General features: G+C 35.4%; 1 protein-coding gene across 7 annotated transcripts in view; it reads left to right on the top strand.

Moving 5' to 3' along the window:
• Positions 1–27,548, top strand: part of LOC113493938 (optomotor-blind protein-like) — a 95,939-nt gene that overhangs the window by 17,752 nt on the left and 50,639 nt on the right. For 5 of the 7 annotated variants that reach the window (XM_026871988.1, XM_026871980.1, XM_026872011.1 and 2 more), the window contains exons 2-4: positions 15,773–15,886; positions 17,268–17,381; positions 18,099–18,252. In XM_026871988.1, coding sequence (XP_026727789.1) covers positions 15,773–15,886; positions 17,268–17,381; positions 18,099–18,252 — 382 coding nt within the window. The remainder of the gene's footprint in view (positions 1–15,772; positions 15,887–17,267; positions 17,382–18,098; positions 18,253–27,548) is intronic. The other 2 variants (XM_026872028.1, XM_026872021.1) reach the window with 2 other exon arrangements.

Raw genomic sequence — 27,548 nt, 5'->3', positions numbered from 1 at the left:
AAACAAACTAAATGGAAACCGCTTAAGGAGCTATGATGTGACAGACAGACGGACACTTTGAACTTATAACACGGGTTAAAAATACGTCAGGTATCTGACTTGCGTTATCTCCACCTCAAAGGTGCTTAAAGATGAAATCTAGACGGTTTTCAGTCTAGATTTCATCTTTAGGTATACAACCCATAACATCTACATCATACATCCATGCTTAAGGTATCGAATATTGAAAATCTTTCAGTAGAATCTCTTTGATAACGGATTATTGAAACATTTCAAAGAAATTTTTCTCACAAAAATTTATGTTGCTACAATTTATCATTAGACAAAAATTTCCAGTCCAATCCTTGGAATAGTAGACCATACGAATACTGCGTCGGCATCGAACACAGATACCTCACACAAAACAGTTACCCTTTCATCTCAACGACTCCAAAGTTCACAACTGAACTCTAGGTATGGCACTGCGAAAATCAACCTTATTTCTCTCGAAATACGGACTATTAACATCCACGTGTATAAAAGCTTATTGAAGGCTTATCGTTTTAAATAAATCATATAACGCTTGCCACTTAAAGTAGCATTATCTTTACTGATTAAGATACAAAGATTCTCTCGCAGATCGTCAAAGGATCCATTCATGTGACCTCAGGTCGTCTGATACTTAAAGAGCTTCATTGATAATTTTAAATACTTTGAGAGGTCAGGGAATCAAATCGTAAAGATAATGAGGACAACGGAGGCTTGAGCTTGGAGCTGAGGACTGGTTTGTATGGAGAACGTTATGATGAAAACAAGTGGCAATTTGCTACTGGCGCTTCTTTGGATAATGACGATGTATCTTAGTCTTTGACCTATTGCGATTGTTATTGTAAGTTCCTTATTAATTATTGGCACTTTTTAATACTGTCTCTATTTAGGAATCGTTTAGTTCCTAGCTTGTATCTTTGGATTAAAAGAAGAACTAAGAATCTCTTTCGTCTTTGTGGCATAGTGATTTTAGAACTCTTAGCCTTCAAATTCATCATCATCATCATCAGCCCATATTCGTCTACTACTGGACATAGGCCTCCCCAATTACACGCAATTGAGATCTATTTTCGGCTGTTCGCATTCAGGTTAATATTAAGGGTGTCATTATATTTATCACACAAATATCACTAACATAAAGCTTCAAAGAAACTGATCCCATACGCTACATATGCAATGCAATTCGAGGGTCCAATATCTACTCTTAACACCATTCATCTCTAGGTAAACAAAAACCTACCTGATAGGTCCAAAATAACAATAACATTCAGTATTTAAAACGAGTACAAAAACACCACTTCAGTCACAACCAATTGTTACATTTAAGAAGTTCCGAACCAGCCCCAAGGGTTCCTTAAGTGGCCAAATTTGGGGTCCCCTCGAACAACTTAACTCCCTTCTCTCTTACACTTTTTGAACATTGTCGGGTAATTTGCCGGTTTGATTTTTGGGAGAATTGAATAAGAAAGAGATAGAAAATTAATTGTTTTGGGTTAATTTTTGCAGGTCTTAAAGAACAGATTAATGTCGACACTACACTTCAGTCATTTTTTTGTGCAAAATGGTAATTGGGTAAGTGACTAAGGATTGGCAATTTTAGATTCCAATATTTTGAATCCAAGTTTCCTCGCGATTTTTTCCTTTACCGTTTAGTAAGTCTAAGAATACTAAAAAGAGCATATAGAAAATTTAAATTCCTCATAAAATGTAACAAATTTTCCGTACCTGCCCTTGGCAAAAATTTACAAAAATCTTTCAATTGTTTTTGTTAACATTATTCCTATACATACATATTTTAATGATCTCATGACAAACATTACACAGAAAACAACAAAGTACCAATATCAAACGCAAAAGTACCGGCAGACTAAAAGTCTCCTAGAACTAATAACAATTGGTAATGACCAGGAAGCCAGTGTCACCATTAGCAATTCCGTCCGCGTCCATTCTCGCGATGCCCAAAAGACCTAAGATGGACGAGGCGTCGATTGACAGACATTAGACAATCGTGCCGAGAATGACATTTCGACTACCCGGACATTGGCAAGATGTATGTTGATGCTAATGTAGAAAAAAGGAACATTCAAAATTGTTGTTTTGAATGTTCCTCCTCCGCAATTCTCTTAAGATTACGTTCTTTTTTTAAAAATTATTGTGTTTATGTTGTGAGTTCTTGATTTGAATGAAAGGAACTAAAACCAAGATGGCGTTCTGAAATTATTGGGAATAGAGATGAGACAAATTCGAGACTTTTTCTGCGTATGTTTGTAATGTTTTTCTGGCTCAATATTGTGCTAGTTATGAATTTGACTTATTGTATTATTTTTTCTCAAAATGTTTTTTTCTGAATTAAATTTGCTGTAGTTTAAAATTAAAAACAGACAGACAGACACACGTCTAAAACTCATAATTTGTATGGAATAAGTAGGTTTATTGCTGTTCAGTAGGTACACAGCCCTTATAAAGTACCTATTGTGAAGAAAATGATAACTTCGTGTCGCGTTGAAATAAATTATACAACAATTTCTACTTTAGTATTATTTTCAAAGTAATTTTATATTCTGTATTGTATCTAACCACGATACTGTTTTTGTCTACAGACTGAATGCTGTTTAGACTGGATTCTGAGTCTAGGTCAGATGAAAATGAGAGTTCTAGTTATACAAAGTTCTGTGCATTAGCTAAATGATTTCGTGCAAAGTTAGTCCCGCGAAATTCGGAGAGTATTCCCATTTCAAGAGTCATAAATCGTACAAACTCAAACGACTATGTACCTTGATTAAAAAAAAAACAAACGTCACTACAACTAGATTTGAAAATAGAAACATTCTCAATACACAGCAAATAAATAGGTTGACAGAAAAAAGGCCAGTCCCCTTTTAAAATGTAGCGATTGGTTGAAACCACCCTTGCCTATTAAAAAAAACTAACACTCGAATGCTTAGCTACCAACTTTCATATTTCGAACACAATTAAATAAATTAAAAACTTAACCATGCGCCCTTATAAGCGGTGCATATTAAGTAGCTAAAAAAACATATAAAAAACGGAAAGACAACTTGATGCAAATGTAACACATTTGAAATGCATATGAACGTTTATTGTGAGAAAAATTTGTCTTTTCTGCCTATTTAGAAGTTAATGTATGTTTATACGAATGTCCGCGTCTAGGAAATGGCTCGACTGAATTCGTTGCGGCTTTTGTTTGGGGTTATATCAGACATTTTGATTTAGTTTTTTGTCTATCCTAGAATTTTATTGTTGAACCGAATTTTGTTGGAGACTTTTTTTGCCTAGTTTTCGTCGCAAAGCATTGGGATAAAACCTGGTCATAGATGCTGTTTCTTAAAAACTTAGATTGTGGTGTCCACAAAAAAGTCTCCAACAAAATTAGATTCAACAATAAAATTCTAGGATGTTCTCCACAATCTAAGTTTTTAAGGAACATATGACAGCCCCAGTCACATGACAGCCATTTTGCATTCATAGCATTAAAAGCGCCTTATAAATAACTCCGAGAATTTTATTTCCATGTATCTATGTCAAAGTCGTGTCATCGAATGCAACCTCTTTGTCTGTAGATGGAAACCTTTTAAACTTACTGCCAACCTACAAAAAACTGGGCAAGTGTGAGTCGGACTCGCTACACTGAAAGTTCCGTATAATAGGTTGAAGGAAAATTAAACGCTATAATTTATCACCCATCTTTATGACAGTGCAATACGTTATTTGTCGTCACTTTTTATTATTTACTATCATAGTGAAAACAGAAATTTTGAAAATATCATGTGTCTACCTGTCCCGTTTTCTGAGTGACGGCCTAGTGACATACGGACAGACATCCGTTTTTACGCTTTACGAAAGGAACCCTAAAACGCAACATTAATGTCATCAGTGCCATTTTAACCACAAATCATTGGGATCGCGTGCATAAAACTGAGCAAACAATCGCATTATTGCAAGTGACAATTCGATTCCATTTTTGAAATTGATTTTATTATTTTTATTTCACTTTTATGGCTTTTGAAGGTTAAGTAGGAAGGTTTTTTGACAGGTGTAAGTTTAGTTGGTGAATTGTAAATAAAATAACGTTACAGTTGTATTATTGTTTGACACGATATAGAAGAAAACAAAGACGTGTGGATATAATGGAATTTATTACGTAGAAAATTTCGAAAAATACTTATCTCCATTTACAAAGCCTAGACAAAGAAGAATCACTTTTATATGTAATACTTGAAAATAGATAAATATGTAAATGTTCGACGATAAATTTATCTATTTTTACCACAGTATTACCGTAAACAAAACAGCGCATCAACCTTTTGCTTAATTTATTTAATTTTCCATCTTCACCTAAGCGCGCGTGACAACACTACTTAGTACGTTTTTTGCGTATTTTTCACATCACTACCTGGTCTATTTGTATTCACGTCTGTCCCAGTTTCCCATCTCCAAGGTCTACGTGGAATGATTTGTCGCTAATTTTGAGAAACGGAACGGTTCCTTAAAATTAACAGAAGCTCAAGGATTTCTAGAAAAAAACACAAAAAAAAGAATTTAATTGTGTTTTTTCGGCGTAAATTTATTGGCGGTTAAATTTTGAATACAGAACAGTGATTTGAATAGTGACAATTGCTTGGCTGTATATGGAATACGTTGTTGTTTTTTTTTTTCTATTGATGGATCAAAATAAGGAGAAACAAGATTTGTTTACCATTCAAAACGGATTGGACCTCCTTTTACGGGATGTCAATGTGATGTGATCTTTATATTCATCATGCAAAAGCGGCCAGTTACTGAATCGCGTTTTAAAGTTCGAATCAGCTGGATGGAACTGATGATACCTTTTTAAAAAGGTATATATGGTTAGACCGAATATTAAGTATTTAGGTGATTTATTATTGATTTATTATGCCTCTTGTATTCGTGTTTATAACACACTGCTGGGGATAGGCCTCACTTTGTTAATTAAAAAAATATTATCCTATTTTAGCTTAACTCTTTCAAATGCCTGTAAACGAAATACAAAACCTTCGAAAAATTGCAATCGGGCAGATCTTTAAACATTGTATTTACGAAAGACACTATCAGTACCACAAAGCAAGCCATGCATAGGTAACAAATAAGCCCCCTTTAGCCTGTCGCCAACACTCGAGCTCCCAAAACCGGCGAGTATTTGTTCTCAAAGCTAATTTTCCGCGTTCGGCGAGCTACAAAAAGTCATGGCGACTGTTACTCATAAGTTCATGTCGCGCCGCGTTCTTTCTCAGTTCGATCTGCCAATAGAGGATGCTGCGAAACTCGTAGCGTTACGATTTTTCGATCGGTTTAAAAGGCTGCTTTTCTTAATTCAAAATGGCTGTACCGATGGAGTTAGATTCGTAATTTGAATTTTTGTGCAAAACTCAATGGAATTCCAAGTTTGAATTGAAGAAAATTGAATTTGAATTAAGAGTTTTTTCGATTGTTCGTAAATAAAACTTTAAGATTTGAAATGAGAATATTGTTTTAGTAAATGTATAAGTGAATAATGTTTTTTACTTTCTCATATAAGCTTGTTTGTTTGTTAAGTAAATGTGATGCTGAACAAGATTACATGAATTTCATTTAAAAGGCGCCTGCTTTCTCCCCACATTTTACAGTCCCGCGTCGAACAATAAACGCTCCGTAAAACATCAGCCTGTATCAGCGGCGGGCTGGTTGGCGCCGTCGAAAATCCTCTGACAGTCGCGATCCCGCGATACGGTCCCTACATGTATTATGTATAACAAATGGGAGACATCCAAAATAAAACATACAAAACGGGAGCGTTTACATTCGGCCCTGAATTCTCCACGTGGACACATTCCCGACATTTCGTCGTAACGTCGTAAGCAAGCCGCCATCTTGGCTTTTTGCTTTTTTTTTCGGTTATGGCTCGCGACTTGATTTTTTTGCGCCAATTCTGTTGTTTTTTTTTTGACGTTCGAATTTTGCCTTTTTTATTTGGTTATGATTTAGCTAATGACCCGTTCGACTTTTATAAGAAATTATTATTTTTTAATTAGATTTTTAGGACTTTTATCGTATGGGCAAAGGCTATGGTTACCTAATGTAGTTGAAATCCACGTTATCCTACTTTCTAAAGTCTTTCGATTTCTTAACTGATTTAACAGTTCAGTAATTACACTACAAATGTTGCCTAATTAAGCTTTACCATAGTTGACGAAACAAAACCAACGTCCTACCATCGTCAATCGTCCCCACGGCAATAAACGCGAAACCATAGACATCTCATTTGTTTTTTAAGCAAACAAATCACAGACTACTCTAATAATGTCAAGTTGGGCCATTAAGACGTGACACATGTCCAAATTCGTAACCCCGTCACGTAGATCCGTGGTTCCCACAAACGTTAAATACGTGACTCACGTAAATAGATCGACTGTGTGACTTTACCTAATTGCGACTTCTAATTAATTGCCATATAATCGTTACGTCCTTACGCGTGATTAAGTCGATCGATTCGAAAGTTTCTCGATTCTCCAAATTAGTTTGTTGCGTTGCGTTCTTTTTTTATAATTTCCTCACGTTTGTTGTTTATTGAGCGGCCGATTAGTGTTCTCTTTTTGAATTAACAATCTCCGCGAGTCTTTAGAAATATGGCCTCTTAATCTTTGTTCTTTTTTTGAACAATAGAATGAGTTTCGATAAACTTATCTATGACTCTTTACTTTTATGTGACTATTACTCTTAAATATTATCATGAGGAACTAATAGATGCCATAAACAAATCGTACCATAGAGGCACGATTATGACGGGTCCTAAAAATATCATTACTCATTCGTTATCAGGCGATCATCCAGACACGGCCGCGACATGCGACATGACAGCGACATCGACTTTTTGTCGCTGCGACTAATCGTCACTTGTACGATCAAAAAGCCCGCGTCTTAGTGTTTATATTTTTTGTTGCGATAAAAAAAGCTTGTGTCGCGTTATTATTGATGTTTTTAATCGGGATCTTGTTTGTTTGCGTGTCTTTTTGCTTGTTTGTCTTGTAATGTCACGGTTGTCGGGATGATGAGCAGTTACGGCTTCGTTAAGTTTTTAGGTGTTGATTGATTAGAAGAGAAACTATCTAGTTATTTATAAAACGGTTAAGTCCGTTTTAATTTTGACGGTAAAATAAGTTTTGGCTTGGTACAACCATATTTTGAAGATTAATTTAAAATATTCAAACAACAGAATATGATAAATGATTTCCATTATAAACATTATCCTATTTACTTAACAACATATCAACAACCGACTTCATCACCATTCTTAAAAAATAAAAACAAAGGAGTCGAAATTTAAAATTTAACGACATTCACTTTCATTCGAAACTCAAAATAATCACGGGATCTCACAAATGATGGGCCAACAAGCCAACGTAACCAACATCCAGGATAACCACCAACGGTTAAGCTTAGATTTTTATACTTGCTCAAGTGAGATAGCGCGCTATACGCCACATAGTGTTGTCCCTCTTCCACAGCCGCAGCATTCTTACTCGAAGATATACTAGTAGGGGTCTACTGCAGGTGCAAATGTTTTTGTGCTGTTCGTCCGGCGCGGTGTCTGCCGTTCATATTAATTAGGTTCCCGCAATTAAAAGCTATACATAGCTGCAATTTTCAAGCACAGAGTAGGTAAGTAGAAATCCAAGGAAATATTAATGAGTCGGTTATGTGGCGGTTTTTGTATGGGTTTTGAATAGTAATGGGATGCTACTGGTCGGCTGTTTGACAGTCAATTTAAAAAGTGAAGGAGAATTTTGAATTGTTTTTATTTGTTCTATTGCAAGTGCACATACATTCAAAAGTTAAATAATTGAAACTTTTTGAAACCCTATATTTTCAAATTTTTGCCATTTAAAAGTTTAGGTAGGTACTTTATTTTCTTGTTCGCCGCTATCGTTGTATTATTCCTTATAGCGTAGGATAGTCCCTAATTTCAGTAATAAAATACAATCTTCTAATATATAAAATTTCCGTGTCACGATGTTAGTTACCGTACTCCTCCGAAACGGCTTTACCGATTTTTACCAAATTTTATATGCTTATTCAGTAGGTCTGAGAATCGGCTACTATCTTTTTTTCATAACTCTAAATGATAAGGGTTGTCCACCCTTAATATTGTGTCTCCACTGTGATCATCGACTGTTAGGCGGTACGTAGTTCGCCGGGACAGCTAGTACAATATAAAACAATTACAAATAAATAAACTATGTAGCATTGATTAGTATGTACCATTGCCTGGTGTCTAAGAATTTCTTTCAAAATTTTTCTCCTATCAAATTGGTGTGTGCATAATATGCATAATTCATCCTATCAAGAACCAAAAAGTTTATCATATCGAAGAGAGGTTAAGGTAACTACTGGAATTTACTTTGAACTGAGATAAAACTGAGTTAAAACCTCATTATTAGACGCATGTTAACTGTGGCCCACCCGGGATCGGCGCCTTTAACTAAAGGTTTTATCTTCATCTCGAAGCCATGGAGACGTGTCGTTTTTATTTGTAGTTGTTAATTTTGAGATATTTTGAGGTTTTGAAGGTGGATTTGTAATTGTATAACGTTTTTTAGTGTACCTATTCTTGGGTGGCAAAAAGTTTTTCGAAAACAATTGTTTAGAGAATGTTATTTCCTATAAAAGCTTTTTTGAATGGTTTAAGTTTAAAAAATATTGAGAATGCTGGTTCTATCATGCCGTTGGGATAGTTGGAATGACTTAGAGCAGTAGAATAAAACAATTGCTTTCGGTAAAAGATGCACTTAAGTATTCGAAATACACGATAAATTAGTCTACCGAAGCACATTAATTAAATTAAAAACAAAAAGCACTAAATAAAATTTTCCACAAATAACATTACATAGCTACTCCATACTTTCCTTAGTCCATCAAAGCTCCCGTCGGCGTCGATAAGGGAACGAAATGACAACGCTTTTGTTAACCATTATTTATAGCGCCTATGGAGCCGACAGTCTTAAATCACATGACCATCAAATGTCCTTTAATATCTATCTCATTTATGGTATGGTAAACTTAGTTTATGGTTTTAAAGAACGTTTAGAGTTTTGTAAATAGGTATTTGTGAAGGTTAATTCTGAAATGTTTAGAAATATTTTAAGGTTTCATCAAGGCGGCATTGGTGTGGGAAAATAAGAAAAAAAAATCAATTACGTGAATTAGGTTTTCCTTTATTGTTGGTTTTTTATGCATAAAACGTTCAATTTTAGGAAACGAAAAGTATTAAAAATTTTGTTTTTAATAAATTATTTATTATCCTCGAATTGCCCTTGTTGGCATAGAAGCTCATCTGTCTTCCGCGCATTCCTCATTTTCCCGTCATTTCATACTTAAGGTTTATTCTTGGAAAACCACCTCTGCCTTCCACACAGCCTTCATTTATAAGAAACCAAAGTTACCAAACCAATATGTTCATACTTTCATTAAAAATAATTAGAAATATTTAAGTTCTTCACATAACATTCATTGATGTCTCCTACGAAAGATTTTTTTTAAAATTACAAAATTGTTTTATTATTATTACCTTATTTTATCATAAACATATATACGAAGTATTAAAAAAATAACTTACGACTATAGACTTCCTTTACATGTGCTTGACATAGGGGCGTTGTCTATTACCATTTTAAAAACATTATTTCAAGACGCTAATTTAAAAAGTGATAAAAATAGTTTATTAGACGTGTTAACTGAAACACCTATGAATGTTTAACTGCAGTCAAAGGTGCAACCTATTTACTATAATTAGTTTTATTTATGATATTATTTAGTTAATTATTTAAAAGTATAATAGAGCTAATACTGATTATAAGTTGTCTTTAAAAACATAAAAAAAATACTTTATCAAAAATATATGTACTTATTTCTTTTAATAGTTAATTCTAATTTTCTTTTAAACACTTAGGCTTCATAGAAATAGGGTAAAGAAAACAAAATATAAAAAAAATATTGCTGTCACGGTTCTTGATGTACCGTCTGTCCGTGCGTCGACCTGTGGACACCCTGTGGACACCCTGGTGACGGACGGACGAACAGACAGCGGTGCCTTAGTAAGAGGTTTCATTTTTCTTTTAAGGTGTATTTGGTTATTAAATAATCAACTAAAAAAAATCAGTAACAGTTCCTAAGTACAACCTATTTCATAAATATCTATTGTCTATTTAAATCTAATACTTTCACCGCGTGTTGTCCAAGACGGTTACGTTTCTATGTCCGTATGTTAGTCCAACAAATACCTTAATTATTTTTTATTAATTAGTCAGATGGGTTCGGTAGCGGTATGTGGGTTATCTTTATAGCTGATCGGGGTATGTTAGTGGAGAGTGTGCCCCACATGGTGCCCATAGACAAAATAGAAGTGACATACGTTGTATAGTGGAAAGGTAAAATTTTGTCTGTGGTTTAGAATACTTTCGGGATAGCGTAGGTAAGATTCAAAACGTGCGCTTATGTTTAATGCAATGGGCATTTAAAAATAGTATTTGCTTAACAAATAAAACTAAGAAGTATATTTTCTAAATCTCGAGATTTTTTTTCGATTATGATTTTTTTATGCTGTTTTTAAGATTTGTTATTATGGCTATCGGTTTTACCGTGCTAGATTTCAGTGTTACTGCTACAAACTATGACCCTCTTTTAACGGAGCCGGATAAAAGTAGTGTGTGCGTTAATCAAAGGTGTTCGCTAAATCCATGCCAAATTTGATCAAAATCATTTTCACACATTTGACTAAAAAAGTCACTGGATTTAAAAACCGAAACGTTTTCATCCAACCTTTCGGTTTTAAGCTTTAACAAGCCATATTTTCTCATATACAGACATAACATTGCCACAAATAACACATAGAGTACATCCGAACTGTTCCAAACCTTAGTTAAACTCAGCTCAGTGTTAATCTTCAAAATCCCACAAAGAAAGTGCCATCTTATCACATTTGTGTCAATAGACACCATTGATTTAGGTCCTATACGAGCTGGGTGCGGTCCTATAGTGCTGGCGTGCGGTGTCGCATCGCGCAAGATAAGTTGCGAGGGACGGACGAGTGCCACTGTTAACGTAATAATAGTTTAAGTGAACCGAGTTCAGTGTGTGGTTCGGTTAGATCTAGGTTTTAGGATTTCTCGGTCGTTTTTAATGCTGTTAGTAGGTGATTTTGAGGGCTACATTCATATAATTCAAAATCTTGAAAATTACAGTCTTATTTAGGTACAAATAGTTCTTGTTGCTCTGCTTCAACTCCTGGTGGATAGGACAAAATACTTTAAAAACAGCAGAACTCGCATTTCTTAAAACTAATTTTTGATCTTAACCAACATAACTGAAAAACATCAAAAAGCTATCAATGGTAACGAATTCCGTACAAGACTTGGCTCACGATACTTAACCGTAGTTAACACAGTGCAACCCGCCGCACTCTAGCGAAGCCGCAAGAATGCGTGAGTGTGAAGAACAGATGCCCCCCCTCCCGCTCCCGACACCCCCCCACTCCCCGCCCGTCGCATCCCTCCACACTTTTAAAGCGAAAAGTTTTCACTACACCAATTACGGCACACGTTAATTGAAAGGGTTTTTTAATTAATCACCCCTTTTATAGAGGTGTTTGTTTGACATGACATGTGTCAAAAAATGATAATTTATTGTTTGCGCCGCGATCTTACTTTAGTTGTGTTTTTTTTTCATCACGATCGTCGAGCACAGACGATAGTGTTTTGTTTTATAATTGTCATACGCCGTTTTTTTTGTTAGGTGCTATAGATTTTTTTATATGAGTTTTGTTGATAGCTTGTGCCAAAGTTGGACTAATGAATGGTGATTATTTAATAAAGTAGTATTTTACTATCGGCTGTATGATAAACAACACCAATTTCGTCAAATAAACGTCAAGTTTACAATAAGAGCGCTGTCAATGTCATTTTTTTCTTAATGTCAACTTTACTGAATCTATATTTAGGTTCATCTGAATTTGAATTTATATCAGTTTGGTTGTAATTGAGGTTTGTCTTTTCAAAATCTGGAATGAAGATCAAAGGTCATTCCTGATAGCAATAATAACGTGATGAACAGCACGTACACACTGTTACACAAAAATGTGCAAAAGTAAAAAATAATCAGTCGAATGATTATGAAAATATTCACAATTATGCATTTTCAAGTTTAAATAAATCTTTATTATTTCATAATGACTCAACTTTTTAAGACTAAATGATTCCCAGATAAGCGGTATTTTAGCTTAATATATGGCCTCTCACACGCCCTTAAATAATATAGCTATCTAAACAAAAATAATACCAAAATTGGTTCTCTCATTCCTGAGATTACCCCCACAAAGACACAAACTCCTAAACTAAACCTCTTTTTAATATTATTCCATCAAAAAGTATAAGTAAAACAAAACCGCAACAAATCGATTCAACATTAATTCTTCAACCATTCACTCATTCGATTCTAAGTAAAAAACTCCGTTTGAAGTGATAATCAGCTGTCACTTGACATATGATTGACATTGTCTATGATTACGTGTACCCAATGAAATGTTGTGACTAAGGTATTATGATAATGAAGGCTTACAGCAACGAGGGCTAAAATACAGGTATTCCAAGCCTTTGTGGTGACAGAAAGAACTTTTAATGTGCTGTATTTTTTTATCGAAGAAACTGCAATCTAAATTCGTATTTCTGCTGCTAACATTAAGGTTGATTTTTATAAAATGCTCGACGTAAAAAGTGACGGGCTTGTTACTGTTTTAAAGACTAAAATTTTTAACTTTGTCAGTCAATCTAACTAAAAAGGAGCTATGGTCTAATCCCAACTAAAACGAATTGGAAAAGTTCAATTTTTGTCAAACTTGTTCAAACTTTGGAGCCAAAAATCAACCAATTCATAAGGCTAGTCACATAAAATCACAAAAAAACTGTAATAATGTCAAAACATCACTTAAGACTCCAAAATATTTCTCTCTTTCGATAAAAAACTTTTTGGTCAACAGAAACTTCTTAAAACTTTTTACCAATCCGTAAACTAACATATGACCAAAACTAGCTGTTGCCCGCGCCTTCGTCCACGTGGTTAGAAGATATAAGTTATAATTTATACCTGCCTTCTATCTATCTTGTAGGATTCAGTCAGCGTTTGCAATTTAAGCGCAAAAAATGTGTTTTTTTACGACCTCACATTAGAAATCTCAAAAATTGTAGCCTATGTGTTATTCTGATGTATAAGCTATATTGTAGTAAAGTTTCATTCAAATCCATTGAGTAGTTTTTACGTGAAAGAGTAACAAACATCCATACATCCATACTTACAAACTTTCGCCTTTATAATAGTAGTAGGATCTAAAGATGTTTTTAAGCAGGCTGTTTTTCTCTTTAAAATATTACAGTAATGACTCTAGATACCCTAACTGATTAATGTCATTCCATTCCTCAGTATATTTGTGTCCTACTAATTTCGATATTATGAGCTAACTATTAAACTGGAATACTTAACTAATGACTCAATAATCTAGATACAACCTCCAATATCTCTACTACAAATGCCTAAAAGACAACTGAGGCCATTGTGGAAGCAGGATAGAGCTCTACGCGTATATCGGCATCTCGCTTTAATAGCAAGAGTCTTTGTTCGAAAGTGTGTAGTAAGCGGGAGGTCTAGTTTTATCACGACTGTGGTTAAAAGCAAGCAACGATTGTATCCAGTTACTTGCCTTTATATAATTTATAAATGTTGTATAGCAATTGTTATTAGTAATACTTCGATTAGAAATAGTAGTATTTGAAGATATTCAAACAAGCTTGATGGCGGGACAAAACCTCTATTCCTAAGAATTAGAAAATTAGGTAATATTAAATTGAAAGTTGTGGTCAGTTGCCAAATAGCCTCTTATTTTTGTAACCAATCGCAACGGGGGGGGGGGGGGGGGCTGATGAATTGGCAACTTTGTCACATTGGACAGACGTGCCAATTATTTCATTTTATCGTGTCCCTCTGCTAGATGCAAGCAATGCTTTAAAATGACTCAGATCTTAGCAACGTATTGCCAATGGCTTTACAAAGCAACAAACTTGTCCTAACATCTCCGATTGGATCTTTAAAGGCGTTAAAATCCTTTGGTTCTACTTCTTGCTAATCTACATAATTACAGAAAATCGTTTTTTGGAGTACTCGTATTTACACACATATTTTTTGTCCTAATTTGCATTGTACAATATAAAAAGGGACAATCCTTTCCCTCTATACCCATTCAGTGTCTATAGCGAACATAAACTGCATCTATATTTATGACTCAATTCGATTCTTAGTAAATTGAACCAGTTATCAAAACCACATTACTTTACATCTATCCCGAGGATCGAGTCTAGGATATCTGTCTAACCTGTCAAAAAAATGTGTAAACAAGTGCGCAGACTATAAAAATATATTTAATCTTGTCAGCACGTCAAAGAAACCATAAATAATATTTTTATTGACAGACCTGTTTCTATAAATATTACCTGTCTAATGGATGTCGCTTGACAAGAATTAAAAAAATAAAACCTATCTATGGATACCGATGATAATTTAATTAGTTTACACGCTTTGATTATGGGTGAGGCAATAAAATATACAATGTTGGCTGAATGTTAAAATCCTTTGCCTTATAAAACGAATGTTTGTCATTTGTGGTCCTTTACGTATCAGATTATCTCATCGTTTATAATTGGGGTAACTTTATACAGCTTTTAAGACGACAATAAAAACTCGAATTTAATTTTTGAGGCCATTAATTGGGAAATTGACTAGTTTTAGTTGCGAATAAGAAAAGGTTTCTAGTCTTGCTAGTTGAGGTTAAAAAACAGTATTTTCTGCGGCTATTCAAGACGTTTTAAACATAATTTTACTATGTCAATTCTAGCCACTACTGGTTGTACTAGAAGACCATCAGAATTCAAATTACTAAACATGTAACAGTACATTAAAAAACAACAATTACATGCAAAAAAAAACCACCGTAAGCGGATGTAAGGACCACCGATTTCAAAATTCACTTAGTGTTTAAATCTAGATAGCTGATAAAACGGTGAAAATATTACCCTCTTTGTCTCCATTACCGTGTTAGAAAGAGACGTGTATACACATTTAGTTACAAAATCTGTATTCAAAACGCATGTTCGCAAGCACGATATCTCAGGTCGTAGAACATTGTGGTGTTGAACACGTATATCCTATAAATAAGAGGCTAATGAGCTGAACAGCAACTGATTATCCTTGTTGGATAAGTTGTGGCTTGGTTTCCTGGATGCACTTACGATGATGCTGTCAGTATTACCTCCAAATGGACAGATCCTAAGCGTGTCAAGGGAACACGACAAGAAACTGTTTTGGAGAAAAATCTGCAAGGTAATCGTCGTTTAGGTAATCGGTCCGAGGGTATTCAAATATAAATTACAATGCACGTGATTCTTTTTTAAATAAAGCTACTTAAAATCTTCGTGAGGTTAGGTTAGAATTTGTGATGTTACAAATCGTTGAAGGTGTTATTATTGGAGGTTCATATAACACACGGCAAAGTGCTACACATCTTTTTTTATAATTTATCGAGAGACACGATAATTTAATTAGATATAAGCTACCTGTTTTTATTTACAGCATCCCCTTTATTAAGGAAGCTTCCGAAAATGTTATAGACAACAATAATTCCAATTTGCAGACAAATGTTCCCACAAATGAAGTTCCGCGTCTCAGGACTAGACGCTAAAGCAAAATACATCCTCCTACTGGACATCGTAGCCGCAGACGACTACCGATATAAGTTCCACAACAGGTAGAGCCACATTCATTGCCTGCTGGACTACATCAACCACCCCGTCTTCACTTGTCTGCTTGTCAATGTACTGCGAGCGAGAGTCTGGCGTCACTCAGACGCCAGATTGCCGCCTCCACGTTTATAGATATCACCGTTGATTGGAGATGCTCATTCCATTTTAACAGCGTTCCGTTACACGCTTGTTTTCATTTAGCTTGTGATTCTCCCCACGCAATGCACTAGTTCCCATCACGAAACGATTTCGATGCGTTCGTTAATTGCGCCCAGACAATTTGTACGAAACACGCTTAATTTAAGGGCAACGACATCGCACGACAACTGGACACCGCCAGGATCCGACGATTACGGATTCAAGTCGCATCCAATGGGTAATATCATTAAAATATCTTTGTCTCAAACGCCGCAGCGGTAATGTAAAAAGCCGGGCCGACACCAGAGGTGAGAAATACCGACGCGACTCGTACTGTTCTCCCAAATTAACCAAAATTGGAGCTAAACTCGCGGCGACAATCTCCTTGGGAGATCTCGACGACAAAAAATAAGGACGAGTCTTCCGGGTGTTGTGAACATCCCTCAGAGCAGCATCTGAAACCGATAATCATCGTATTTGATCTTACATTGTTTGATTCCCGATGACACGCCGCGATAAGGTTCGTTCCTCCGCTGTCGGTATCAAACGCGCAGGTTTGGCAACATCGAGATGCGCCGATAAACTTCGATTTAATATCCGTTAATTAATACGACCCGAGCATTCCGGTCGAAAATGCGACTGAGTCAGCCGTAAACCGATACAGACGCCGACAAAGGCCTGCCGCCTAGCGCCGTTAATATGGTAATTAATTATTACAAATCTTTCTTACATAAATTACTTACCAATTACGAGATGGGATTTTTAACGGGATGCAGACGGTTTTTTTTCTGGTACTGTTGTAGTTGTTGAAGTATTCGTGTAAGTTCGTGTAACACCGCATTTGATCACGTGCGACGGTCACGATTTCGCGACAGCGCAAAACCGCACAATGGACGCGCACCTCGCCATTTTTGGTCCTTCGTGGCGGAAACACGGTCTTTTTGTGCGTCGCAAATGCTTTATAGCACCTCGTCGAGGCGAACTGATTAGATGAACAAGATGCGAGCACGGAGCGTACACCCAGTTGTCTATCTAAATTTCTCTGTCGGTCACTAGTTATGGGCGATATAAAATGAATAAAATCTAATTAACACGGCGCAAGATCACAAGCTAAACGCGCGGTTCTTTAGTACATGAACATAAAAAGTGAAACTAGTTCAGCAACATGTCTCACAATCGACGTGATGTCAAATCGTTGTCGCAAAAGAACGAGTCCCAACCCATGTTTTTCTCTCGTATTGCTTGCAGACGTATGTTTCCTGCCTACAAACTTCGCGTTTCTGGTCTTGATAAAAAAGCAAAATACATTTTGCTAATGGACATCGTAGCTGCCGACGATTGCAGATACAAATTCCACAACAGGTATAAAAGAGATGGAATTAAATTAAAATAAGAAAATCGTAGATGACGGGCAGATGATAGTTGATCTTATTTTAATGTAATTCGTTGACGTAAATGAGAGGCAAGAAGCATGCGTGTTGTTGCAATGTTAAATGTGACTGGAGATCTGCGTTCTAAGTCAGGGACCGGTGACAATACTCATTATTTTCCGAAAGTTTCGAAATTCATTTCTTACGAGTTGGATTTTGCGACGAGATTCCATCGTTTAGGAATTTAAATTCACATTTGAGTCCGCATTATCATATTCTTTTACAATTTACATACATTTCATTTTGACATCGCACTTTTCGGTATGAATAATCGTGGCACGCAGATCTTTCATTCACATTGTTTTTGTGTATTGTTGTCTGTTGTAAATAGCTTGTTTGTCATACTTCAGCATGTTTTTCATCTTCATTTAGCAGTAGTGCATGTCGCTTTCCGAAAACGGACGAGATTGCTTCAATCAAATTGAGTTATTGCGCCAAAAAATTGATTTGTTGACCAATAATCAATCCATTACGATATTGTTACAAAGTTATTATTAATGAACAATTTAAAAAATCATGTCAATCGGTCAGTAACTCAGTACTTTCTTACAATTACGTAAAGAATGTCTTGATTGGTATAATTGGTTTATTAAATCAATTAGGTGGGTGTGGTGATTTGTTTTTTGACCTTGTGCTTTTGTTCTGGGAGCCGATGGATGGTGGCAGGGAAGGCAGACCCTGAGATGCCGAAGAGGATGTACATCCACCCAGACTCGCCTTCGACGGGAGAGCAGTGGATGCAGAAGGTGGTGTCCTTCCACAAGCTGAAGTTGACGAACAACATCAGCGACAAACACGGTTTCGTGAGTACCGACTTTTTTTCTAGCTGAGGATTGTGAACGTTAGCAGAACTTTGCTGGAGTATTGATAGATTGATAGACGATACAGATACTAGATAGGTAAAGTATACACGGATGTTGAGTAATTTATGAACGGTGAAAAATTATCAATTTTGGTTGGACTTGGAAGATTCCGAGTATAGAAATATTTTGCCAATTATTGGGTTCGAATCCCAAGTCAAAAGCAGCTGTGGTTCTACTATGAAAGAACGAAGTGTCTGCTCAGTATTAAATTAATATTCTGTTTAAACAGTGTTCTGGTAACACTATCATTAACTAAAACACTAGACTCTTCATTAGTACAAGTACGATATTTTTAACTAAAATTGCACATTTTATCAACAGCATCATAATTTCCGATCCCAAAGTTCTGCTATCAAACGTTCACGATCCTCGGCACAATAGTTTTCACATGATGCGTCCTTTCATACCTACCCTCGATACAACAATAGAACTACATCCGAAAAGTAGCAGTCTGTTCGGTTTTTGTAGCATTTCCAACAAAAACTTTATAATGCCGGTGATATTATAATTAAAACGAGGTTGGGTTGGACCCCTGTAGCTGTCTGCGGGGGCCCTTTGTACCCAAGACCGCACGTTACTGCGAAAACTTCGACGGAAACGTCATCTTTATCACAAGGCTGTAAAGTTGATTTTCGAGTGTCGTTAAGTGTCGGTCGATCGTCCCAGTTACGGCTATTACCGATATTTACATTGGGTGCTCATCATCTTGCCTTACTTCAATAGATTATCGCCATGTTTGAGTACCTTCGGGTTTTTATAGCGTGTTGATAGGGCGTTTCATATTTGTATGACAGGTTTAATTTTCAATCGTTTCACGGTAACTTATGCGTTATTAGCTTAATATGACATGATGACATCAATAGGGTTTGTTCGAACTTTTGTTATTAAATAACGTTTTAAATTGCTTTGAGTAACAATCGATGCATGGAACCTATATTTTAATTAAAATCTAGACGTTAAATAAAACACTGGCGCCAAATAAATCTCGTTCCAAATACAAAATTTCGCAACTGTCAATCACATTAATTGAATTTCGAAACAATCCGTCTCCATTCAAAATAGGAACCACCCAAACCATTTAGAATTAAAGAAAAAAATTGCACTCCATTTTCAAAAAACGCTACTGTAAAGAAAAGGCGGGCTCTTTAAGTAACTTACACTTGACCGTTTACACGACCGCGATCCAATCATAGATAACACGACTGTTTTTTTAATTCGCTCGATGGGCGCTTGTTTTTTCCTTTTTTTTTGGATGTCAGGCCTTTTGTCTTTGACGAGGGACGAAGGTAATTGAAATAACGACGGTCGCGGAGTGGTATGCGTAGAATTTTGACAACAGCTGACTACCTCGACCCGAGTGATGTATACTTTTATATTCTTCATCTGTCGCTTACGAATGTTTGTTGCATTTGAGGCTTATATTTTGTTTGTTTGTGTTATTAATGAAAACATTTGGGTACACTCGGTTTGCCACGCTTATGGCGAAGAGCAAAAGGTAACGTTCTTTTTTGATGTTCAGTAGCCGAATAACAGTTAACTATATTCTTCTTTTTTTTTAATATTTTTTCCAAATTTTAAACACTGCTACTTCTTCTTTTAATATAAATTTAAAACAACATCATTCACGTTTTCAATCAACCTATAATTAAAGGATACTTTGTTCTATCCTTAGTTGGTCCCAAAACAAAAAAAAATGGTAAAACGGCTTGACAAGATAGATGTGTTTTGTTTTAGTTCTTTTTTTTGTCCCCCTGACGGGACATGCCGATTTTTGGACAACCATCGATATTTCATATCGATACTATCGGTAATCGTTCGTAACGATTAATTTGAAATATTAGGCTGTTTAAGTTTGGAATAGCAGTTTTAAAAGTATCAACCTTTCGAACAAAAGGTTCTTTTTTTGAATGTTTGTGTTCTGTTATGGCTTGTAACAATTGCATATGTACATTTCTTCTTTCTTTTTTTTTCATCAAAAAGTTTTAGATTTTAAACCTCATTTTATAAAGAAGCTTGATACATTTTTATATAATTTAATCATTGTAATCAGGTACCATTTCTTAGAAAACCAGAATGGCAAAAATGGTACTTAGCTCCAAAAATAAAAAGTACAACAGCATGACTAAGAACAAAACATCTTATTAATTAAGTATCGAACATTTGACAGATCGTATCTAGGGGTAATAAAAATTAAAACAAACACTTCGGTCCTTCGTGAATCAAACGGCCAGTCGTGTATATTGAGGGCAATCGACTTTATTTACTGCACCCCTGGGTTTATGGCTGATGCAGACTGGCGCGGCTTGATGCGGATGCTCGCGATTTGGAAGATTTGGCAGAGCTGTAGTAGATTTGTGTTTTAGATCTTATTTTGATGAAGATAAGTTTTGTTTTTGACTGAATTTTCAGATTAATACCTTCAAATCTGTTAGGTTTAAATTTCTTAATACAAGTGTCTTAGCGGAAACACAAAATTATTTCATTGTTTCATGATAGAGTTCTTATAGGCATTTTCCCACACACTAAGACTTCTTCGGGAGCCAGCCTAAAAACTCCAAAATTATGTACTGTGACCAAACCATCGTAAATGGAAAATGACATCTAAAAGAAAATTATAAAATTCTATCCTATAATTCAAATAAAGCTTTCTACACACAGTCAATTATGCATCTAACAAATCAATATTTCAAATTTATTCGCAATCGCGTCAATGTGTTTCGGCCCTAACTGTCGTAAATTTTATAACACTGTTAACGGCCCAGATTGGCGTGGCGACTTTACGCGTCGACGTAAGTCGCAAAAAGCGTTTAATTATATTATTGCCTTCGCCTTTTATCAATCATTGTACTTTTAATGTGTATTGCGGTCATTAATTATAGGAATATATATTTCAATCGTAAAACGCTGGGTCTGGATGATATATTGGTTTTATAGTTTTTTACTTTGTGAGCAAATTAAAGTTTATATGGGTTCTAGAATAAATAAATTGTTGTGTAGTGTTTGTTTTTCGTTATCACTTGTGATTCGGTTACGATGGAATATATTTTGTTTCGTCTCGATAAAGTGTAAAAGACTGCATACTACAAATTTTGTTTGTTGGTAGTTGGATCGGTCTATTGATTAAGATGAACATCTACAAGAGGCTAGCAAATAAGTTCTATTGCCTTCTAAACTACTGCGCCTGTTCAAAAAAAGGAATTAATGTATATATTTCTTTAAAATTGATATATTATTAGTTTAAATTCATAATCTTGATCATTTCACCCTCTAAACCCTATTAACCATCTACAACTAGATGCACTTTTAAATAAAAGTCAACAATACATAATGTTCCACAAAAAGACGTCTAATCAGCTCTAATAGTATCAAAACATCTTGATTCCACAACAAAAGGGAATACAAGTATCAAATCTTTTCAACTTCACTAATAGGGGGTTATTCTCAAAGTTTTTCGAATACCTTTGAGGTGAGTTTTAATACCTCGAAAGCGTACTGAGGTAGCGCTAATACAGCGTGGGGCATTAATTGTCTATGGCTTAAGTTTTTCGTGCGTTAAATTCGCTTCAAGTAGGCAGCCCATTGTGAAGGCAGATGTTTAGAGCAAAAAGTTTCGCTGTGATTTTTTCTTTATTCACTTTATAAAGACCGATGTACGATGTTCAGCTGAGTAAAAGATAATAATTACACTATTCTAAGTTACTCAAGAGTATAATATCGAATAGTTTAAGATATTTTTTTTAAGAAACTAAACCATATTTTTTCTCTTTAATGCTAAGTGTGTATGTTCTCAAAATTACAAGAAACTAGCACACAAAATTCGAAAACAAAACCACCTATTTTCAAACACAAAAACTACAATCTCCTAACTAGAAAGGCATAAGCTACACAAGCGAACTCGGACATATACCATACACATACATGTAGGTCCTACAAAGTCCTGCCCACTGAAGCAAGAAAGGGCATATGCTCAGTAATTTATATACAGTTATTGATCAAAAGGTCTTCCTTTGGCAGTCATCGAGGCGACATGAACAGCCCCGCCGAATTGTTCTCTATTAAGGGCGATAAAATCTTCCGAAGGGGCTATCGTCTTAACGGTTCGATAGTATTCACTGGATTAATTATCGAACGGTCTCGGTAACTCCGCGGTTTTGAGAATAGGACCCCTTTGGAACAATGCAAACGTTTTTGTTGATGATAGTGGATGTTTGTTAGTTTTGGCGAATTATGTCTGTTTTGCAATTGTTATTTTCGTGTTTTAAATTGAATTTATGTCTGTATTATACAACCTTTTTCAGGCCTCGGTAGTATATTGTGTACCTGACTAACACAACGCCTTAATTTTTTTTTGAAATCTGAAACTGCTCATTGGTTCCCGGCTCTAGCCCGACTTATTATTTTGTGTCTGCTAAGCTCAAGTCTACCACCAAGCTCTCCCCCCCCCCAGAATCTCTCGCTCTAAGACAATTTAATCAGACATTTCGTCAGAAAGCCTCAAATATACATATTCATTTACAAGATATGTATAATTCGCGTCAGAACCCGGTTTTTCCGAACGCTTAGTTGAGTGGCGCCAAGTTTTAAATGATTTTAGGTTGATTAAAAATCATAAAAGTTAATACACGGTGATAAAACCAGACCGAAAACCAAATTGATGGGATTACGAGGCTCTTAGTTAATTAGCTTTTAGGTGAGTTTTTAAGTGATTTTATAGTAAAATAGATGCTTAGTTTAAGAATTTATATCGATAATAAGGTACCTACTTAGCAAATATGTGCTATTAAAGGTAATAGTCGTAGGTGTGTACATACGGCACTTTGGTATTGGACTAAATAGTCTACAAGTTGATGCCTTGTTTTAATATTTTAGACTAGCTGTTGCCCGCGACTTCGTACGCGTGGTTAGAAGATATAACTTAGGAATTTTTGAACAGAAGGCCTCGAAGATGATTCCATTGTATCTTCGCTCCTATTGGTCGCAGCGTGGTGGTATATAGCCGTATGTTAGGTGATATATAACAAACAAACAAACTCTTCAGCTTTATATATTAGTATAGATTACGTTTATAAATATTCTAGGTATAGTTACACACTGTAAAATGTAGTCAGACTGTGGAAAAACAAATGTTATGCCCATTCTAATAGCTTTTATACTCAACGCATGCGAGGTAGGTACTTGCTACTTATTATATGACGAAAAGAAACAATATATTAATTAAAAGTATATAACAAAAGGTTAGGGTTATCAAAAATCAAAATATTACTTACTATCTTAATTACTTAGCTCATTTAAAAACCTCAAAATATTGATAGTCATTGGCAGAAATGGACCACCACGGTAACGGTGACGTTAGCAGTGTTGATTTCAAAATTATTTTTGATTTTTGCTATAAAATATTCTTGTTCCTGTTTAAACAATGATTAGTCAAATCAAAGTAGGTTCTAAGTCGATCCCAGAACTTGCGCATTGCCTTCCCTTGGTCATTAGTAAAACGGCGTAAGTGCATGAAGATTTCCCCGGGAATTAAGTCAACTTCCAACATGAATATATTTCACAAACCTGGAATCTCATGGTACCTAACTAACTTATAACTTGTTAAATGGGCTTCGAACGCGATTTCGTCTTAAAACTATTTAGTTGTTCTTCGTCTTGATAAAGTTGTTAAAGGCAGCATATATTATGCTTGTTTAAATAGGAAATTTCTTTATTTCGCAATCACAGAATAGGTTGGTGTGCACAAACGCACCGACACAGTGCCAAATAGACAGATCTAAAAATATTTATTTAGTTTGGGTATCGTGTGTAGACCACGCGACTAGTATTATTTTACAAAAATCAATATACAGCTTTCACTACGATATCAATCCTATACATTTTTGTCTCCTGCCCTTGTCCTGTCAAAATTATACATTATTTGACAAGATCAGATATAGTGACGGTTGTGTTACAAGTTGTCCATTTGTCACCTGACCCCGCTTGGGTCAGGCACAGTGTAAACACAGCCGTTTTTCACGATACCGTGTACACACGCCCTTATGTTTTACAAATGTTGCTAGGGTTGTCGCAAACATTAATTTAAGTTTATAATAAAAAATATTTATCGTTAAAATATTTTTAAGTGACCTAAACCTATTTCTTAGCTGTTAGATACTTACAACATACTTACAATGTAACATAGGTGTGTCGAATACACAGTTCGAAGTTCCATTATAAGAATAAAGGAGATCTTAATATCTGATTCTCGATCTACATTACTATCTTTTTTACTGCTAGAAAAAACTACTATAATTAGTTGTAACTAATTGTGATGACAAACAGAGAATTTACATAATGAGAAAAATATTTTTAGTTGGGGGTTTTAAAGTATTACAGAACGAGTCGTATGTAATGTCTTTCGCTAATCGCAATATATAGGACAAATTAAGATACACAGAAAATCAACAAGACCATACTACATACTTCCTTCCGGAAGCCAAGACATATTCGAGCTAAGGTGTCAACCCTGCAGTGTTGGCCAGGATTAGGGCTTCGTTGTCGTAATCGATAGGCTAGTGCCGTAATCCGGTCGGTACAGCGCTGCGGTCGTACTTATATATGTAAGTACGTGTTGACAGCCCTATTTATAAAAAAAAACAACCTTCGTTCAATAAAGTTCCTTGTGTTTAAAGAAAGAAATAAGTATGACGTTCTATTTTTAAAGACAATGTTCCATTTTTGAAATATCACCTCAGTTTAAAAGAACGTTAAAGTTAGATAGTGTTCTCTTTTTAAAATTACCTTATTACGTTAAAAGAAGGTAGCACGCGATCACCCGAGACATATTGTTCAATAATTTTCTTTTTTAAATAAAAATTAAAGTTGTTTTCGTTTAGCATTATTATTCGTTTAGCGTATTACTTTTTATGAAGTAGTTCTTATGGTGAAATAATCCTTAACAGACTATAAAAAGGATGCTTCAATTAATATCTAAAAAATTCATTATAAGTATAATTTCGAAATTTGCTTCCAGTAATTTTTGTTGACTACCAGTAATTTTACCTCAGAAAAAAAAACTATTTTTTGCAAGCATCCAACTCCAAAATCGAAACCAATAATTAAGTAGATATTAAACACGTTCACCATAGACTAGTCAGCTGCGTCAATAAAAACTTTTTATACTCGTAGACGATTGAATATGGTCCCATCACTATGCGAAGCGTCATCCACGAAGTTATTGCAATTACAGACTTCGAACGACACTTTCGAATGCCTGAAGAGCCGTGACTTGCGAGTAAAGAGTTTACGTTCTATATTTGAAATTAAGCAGGTAGCCTTTACTCCCATTTTTATTCTTTTTTTTAAATTTAGTCGATGACATATTGGCTTTTTTCGTTCACGGAAAAAAATCAGCCAGTACCAACTTTAAGTTTTTTTCTTTGCCGACATTGTGCGACGAAAATAGGATTTTGAAAGTTTATGTAGCCTTATTTTAAACATTTTTCTAATCAATCAATTGTCTACACTTAAGATCTAAATACAGCATCTAAAAAGTCCGTATATCTGTGTAAACGCATGTGCAGTTCCCACAAAACACGACACTCGGCAAATGTTAGCACCGGATCAAGTGGGATTAAATATTTGTACTGTATCAAGTTGGGATCAGATACATTGTTTTGGCACTTTAATGTAACCACTACTACGTGTACTCACTTCCAAATAAAGGAAAATATTTGTGAAAATTAGGATCTCTAGCTTTTTATTTTGTGACTTGTATAAATGAAACCCATAACCTGAAATAAATAAATAAAATAAATAAATGAGGACAACATCACATACATTTTTCTGAACCCAAAGTAAGTTGCTAAAGCACTTGTGTTATGGAATTCAGATACAACGAAGGTACCACAAACACCCAGACCCGAGACTATGTAGAAATGTGAATTTTTACATTGACCCGACCGGGGATCGAACCCGGGACCTCAGAGATAGCGACACCTTGAAACCGGTGCGTACGCCACTCGACCACGGAGGTCGTCGAATCTGCAAAAGTCGTAATTTTCTTCAAATAATCATTTTAGCGTTTAACGAAATCTAGCTTTGTGTCAATATCAGTCTATCATATTTACAAAAGAACTATCTTTCTTATGAACTATCAGTGTTCTATAAAACCTAGTAGTAATGCAATTAAAATAAAATTAATTTATTTGAAGCCTTCATCACCTCACTCACAAAAAACTCGCATCACTTTACTCACCTACATCGAGAACCCATAGTAGGCCTTCGCTAATCTATTTGCTGGCCGTTATTGACTGAACCCCTCGCTACATGGAAAAAGTGTCAGACGATACGTACCTCTGTTTTGACCAAACTAACGTCACAAATATTTGAGTTTCGCACTTGACGGAGTTTTGATCGAAGGGGGAATATATCGGGATCAATCGATGGGGGTTACTGGACTTCGGTTATTTAAAAGTAATAGCTACTGGCCGTAGTGGTATTGGAAACGAAAGATATTAACATGGTTTAGAAACAATTTATAGTGGAAATCAAGAAGGTGTATTAAAATAACAATCGCCTGGCCCACTTTGAACCACTGCTGGACAAAGGTATAGGAGATAGTACATTGTCAAAATGATAGCTATTAGTAATAATATATTTAGTTTTCCAAAAACCTTCTTCAGACTCTGTATTTCATAAAACTGCTGCATAATTGCTTTGATACTTCAAAAACAGAATAACTCGAGATGTTCTAAATTTTCATTCCTTATTCTAGCTTCTTCAATAGTTCATAGATTCATACATGGGTGTTACAGACAATATATCCCGGAACACGCCCAAATCGTAACACCATTGTATCCGGGGCAGGATGGCTTGTACCGGCTTGTCGGACAGAGATACTAACAGTCTTTATTGCGCCATCACGGTTATTGAAAACATATAAATAATTCAACAAAACTCGAAGGGAACAGCGTATCGCGTGACGCCCGTGCGTGCCGACGCGCCCGTCGCCATTTTGTAACCCAAAAATTGGCGGGAAAATTGAGAAAACGACACTTCTATGTACCACAAAGTCTAATAAACTCACACGTAATTTATGCAAACGACCGAACGCCGCGGAAACATTAAAAAATAAAACAACGAATGGAATACTCGAAATGATTTTCAGAGCCAAGTCCGTAATGAAGGAGGTTTTATGACTGGGTACCAAGTTTCCAGTTTTGATGTGTCTATTAAATTCTTTGCGGTTATCGGGTACG

The sequence above is a fragment of the Trichoplusia ni genome, chromosome 1 (genome assembly GCF_003590095.1).
Source record: "Trichoplusia ni isolate ovarian cell line Hi5 chromosome 1, tn1, whole genome shotgun sequence".
In the NCBI taxonomy this organism is placed as follows: Eukaryota; Metazoa; Arthropoda; class Insecta; order Lepidoptera; family Noctuidae; genus Trichoplusia; species Trichoplusia ni.
The sequence above is the reverse complement of the archived record's forward strand: the minus strand, read 5'-3'. Positions and strand labels throughout refer to the sequence as shown.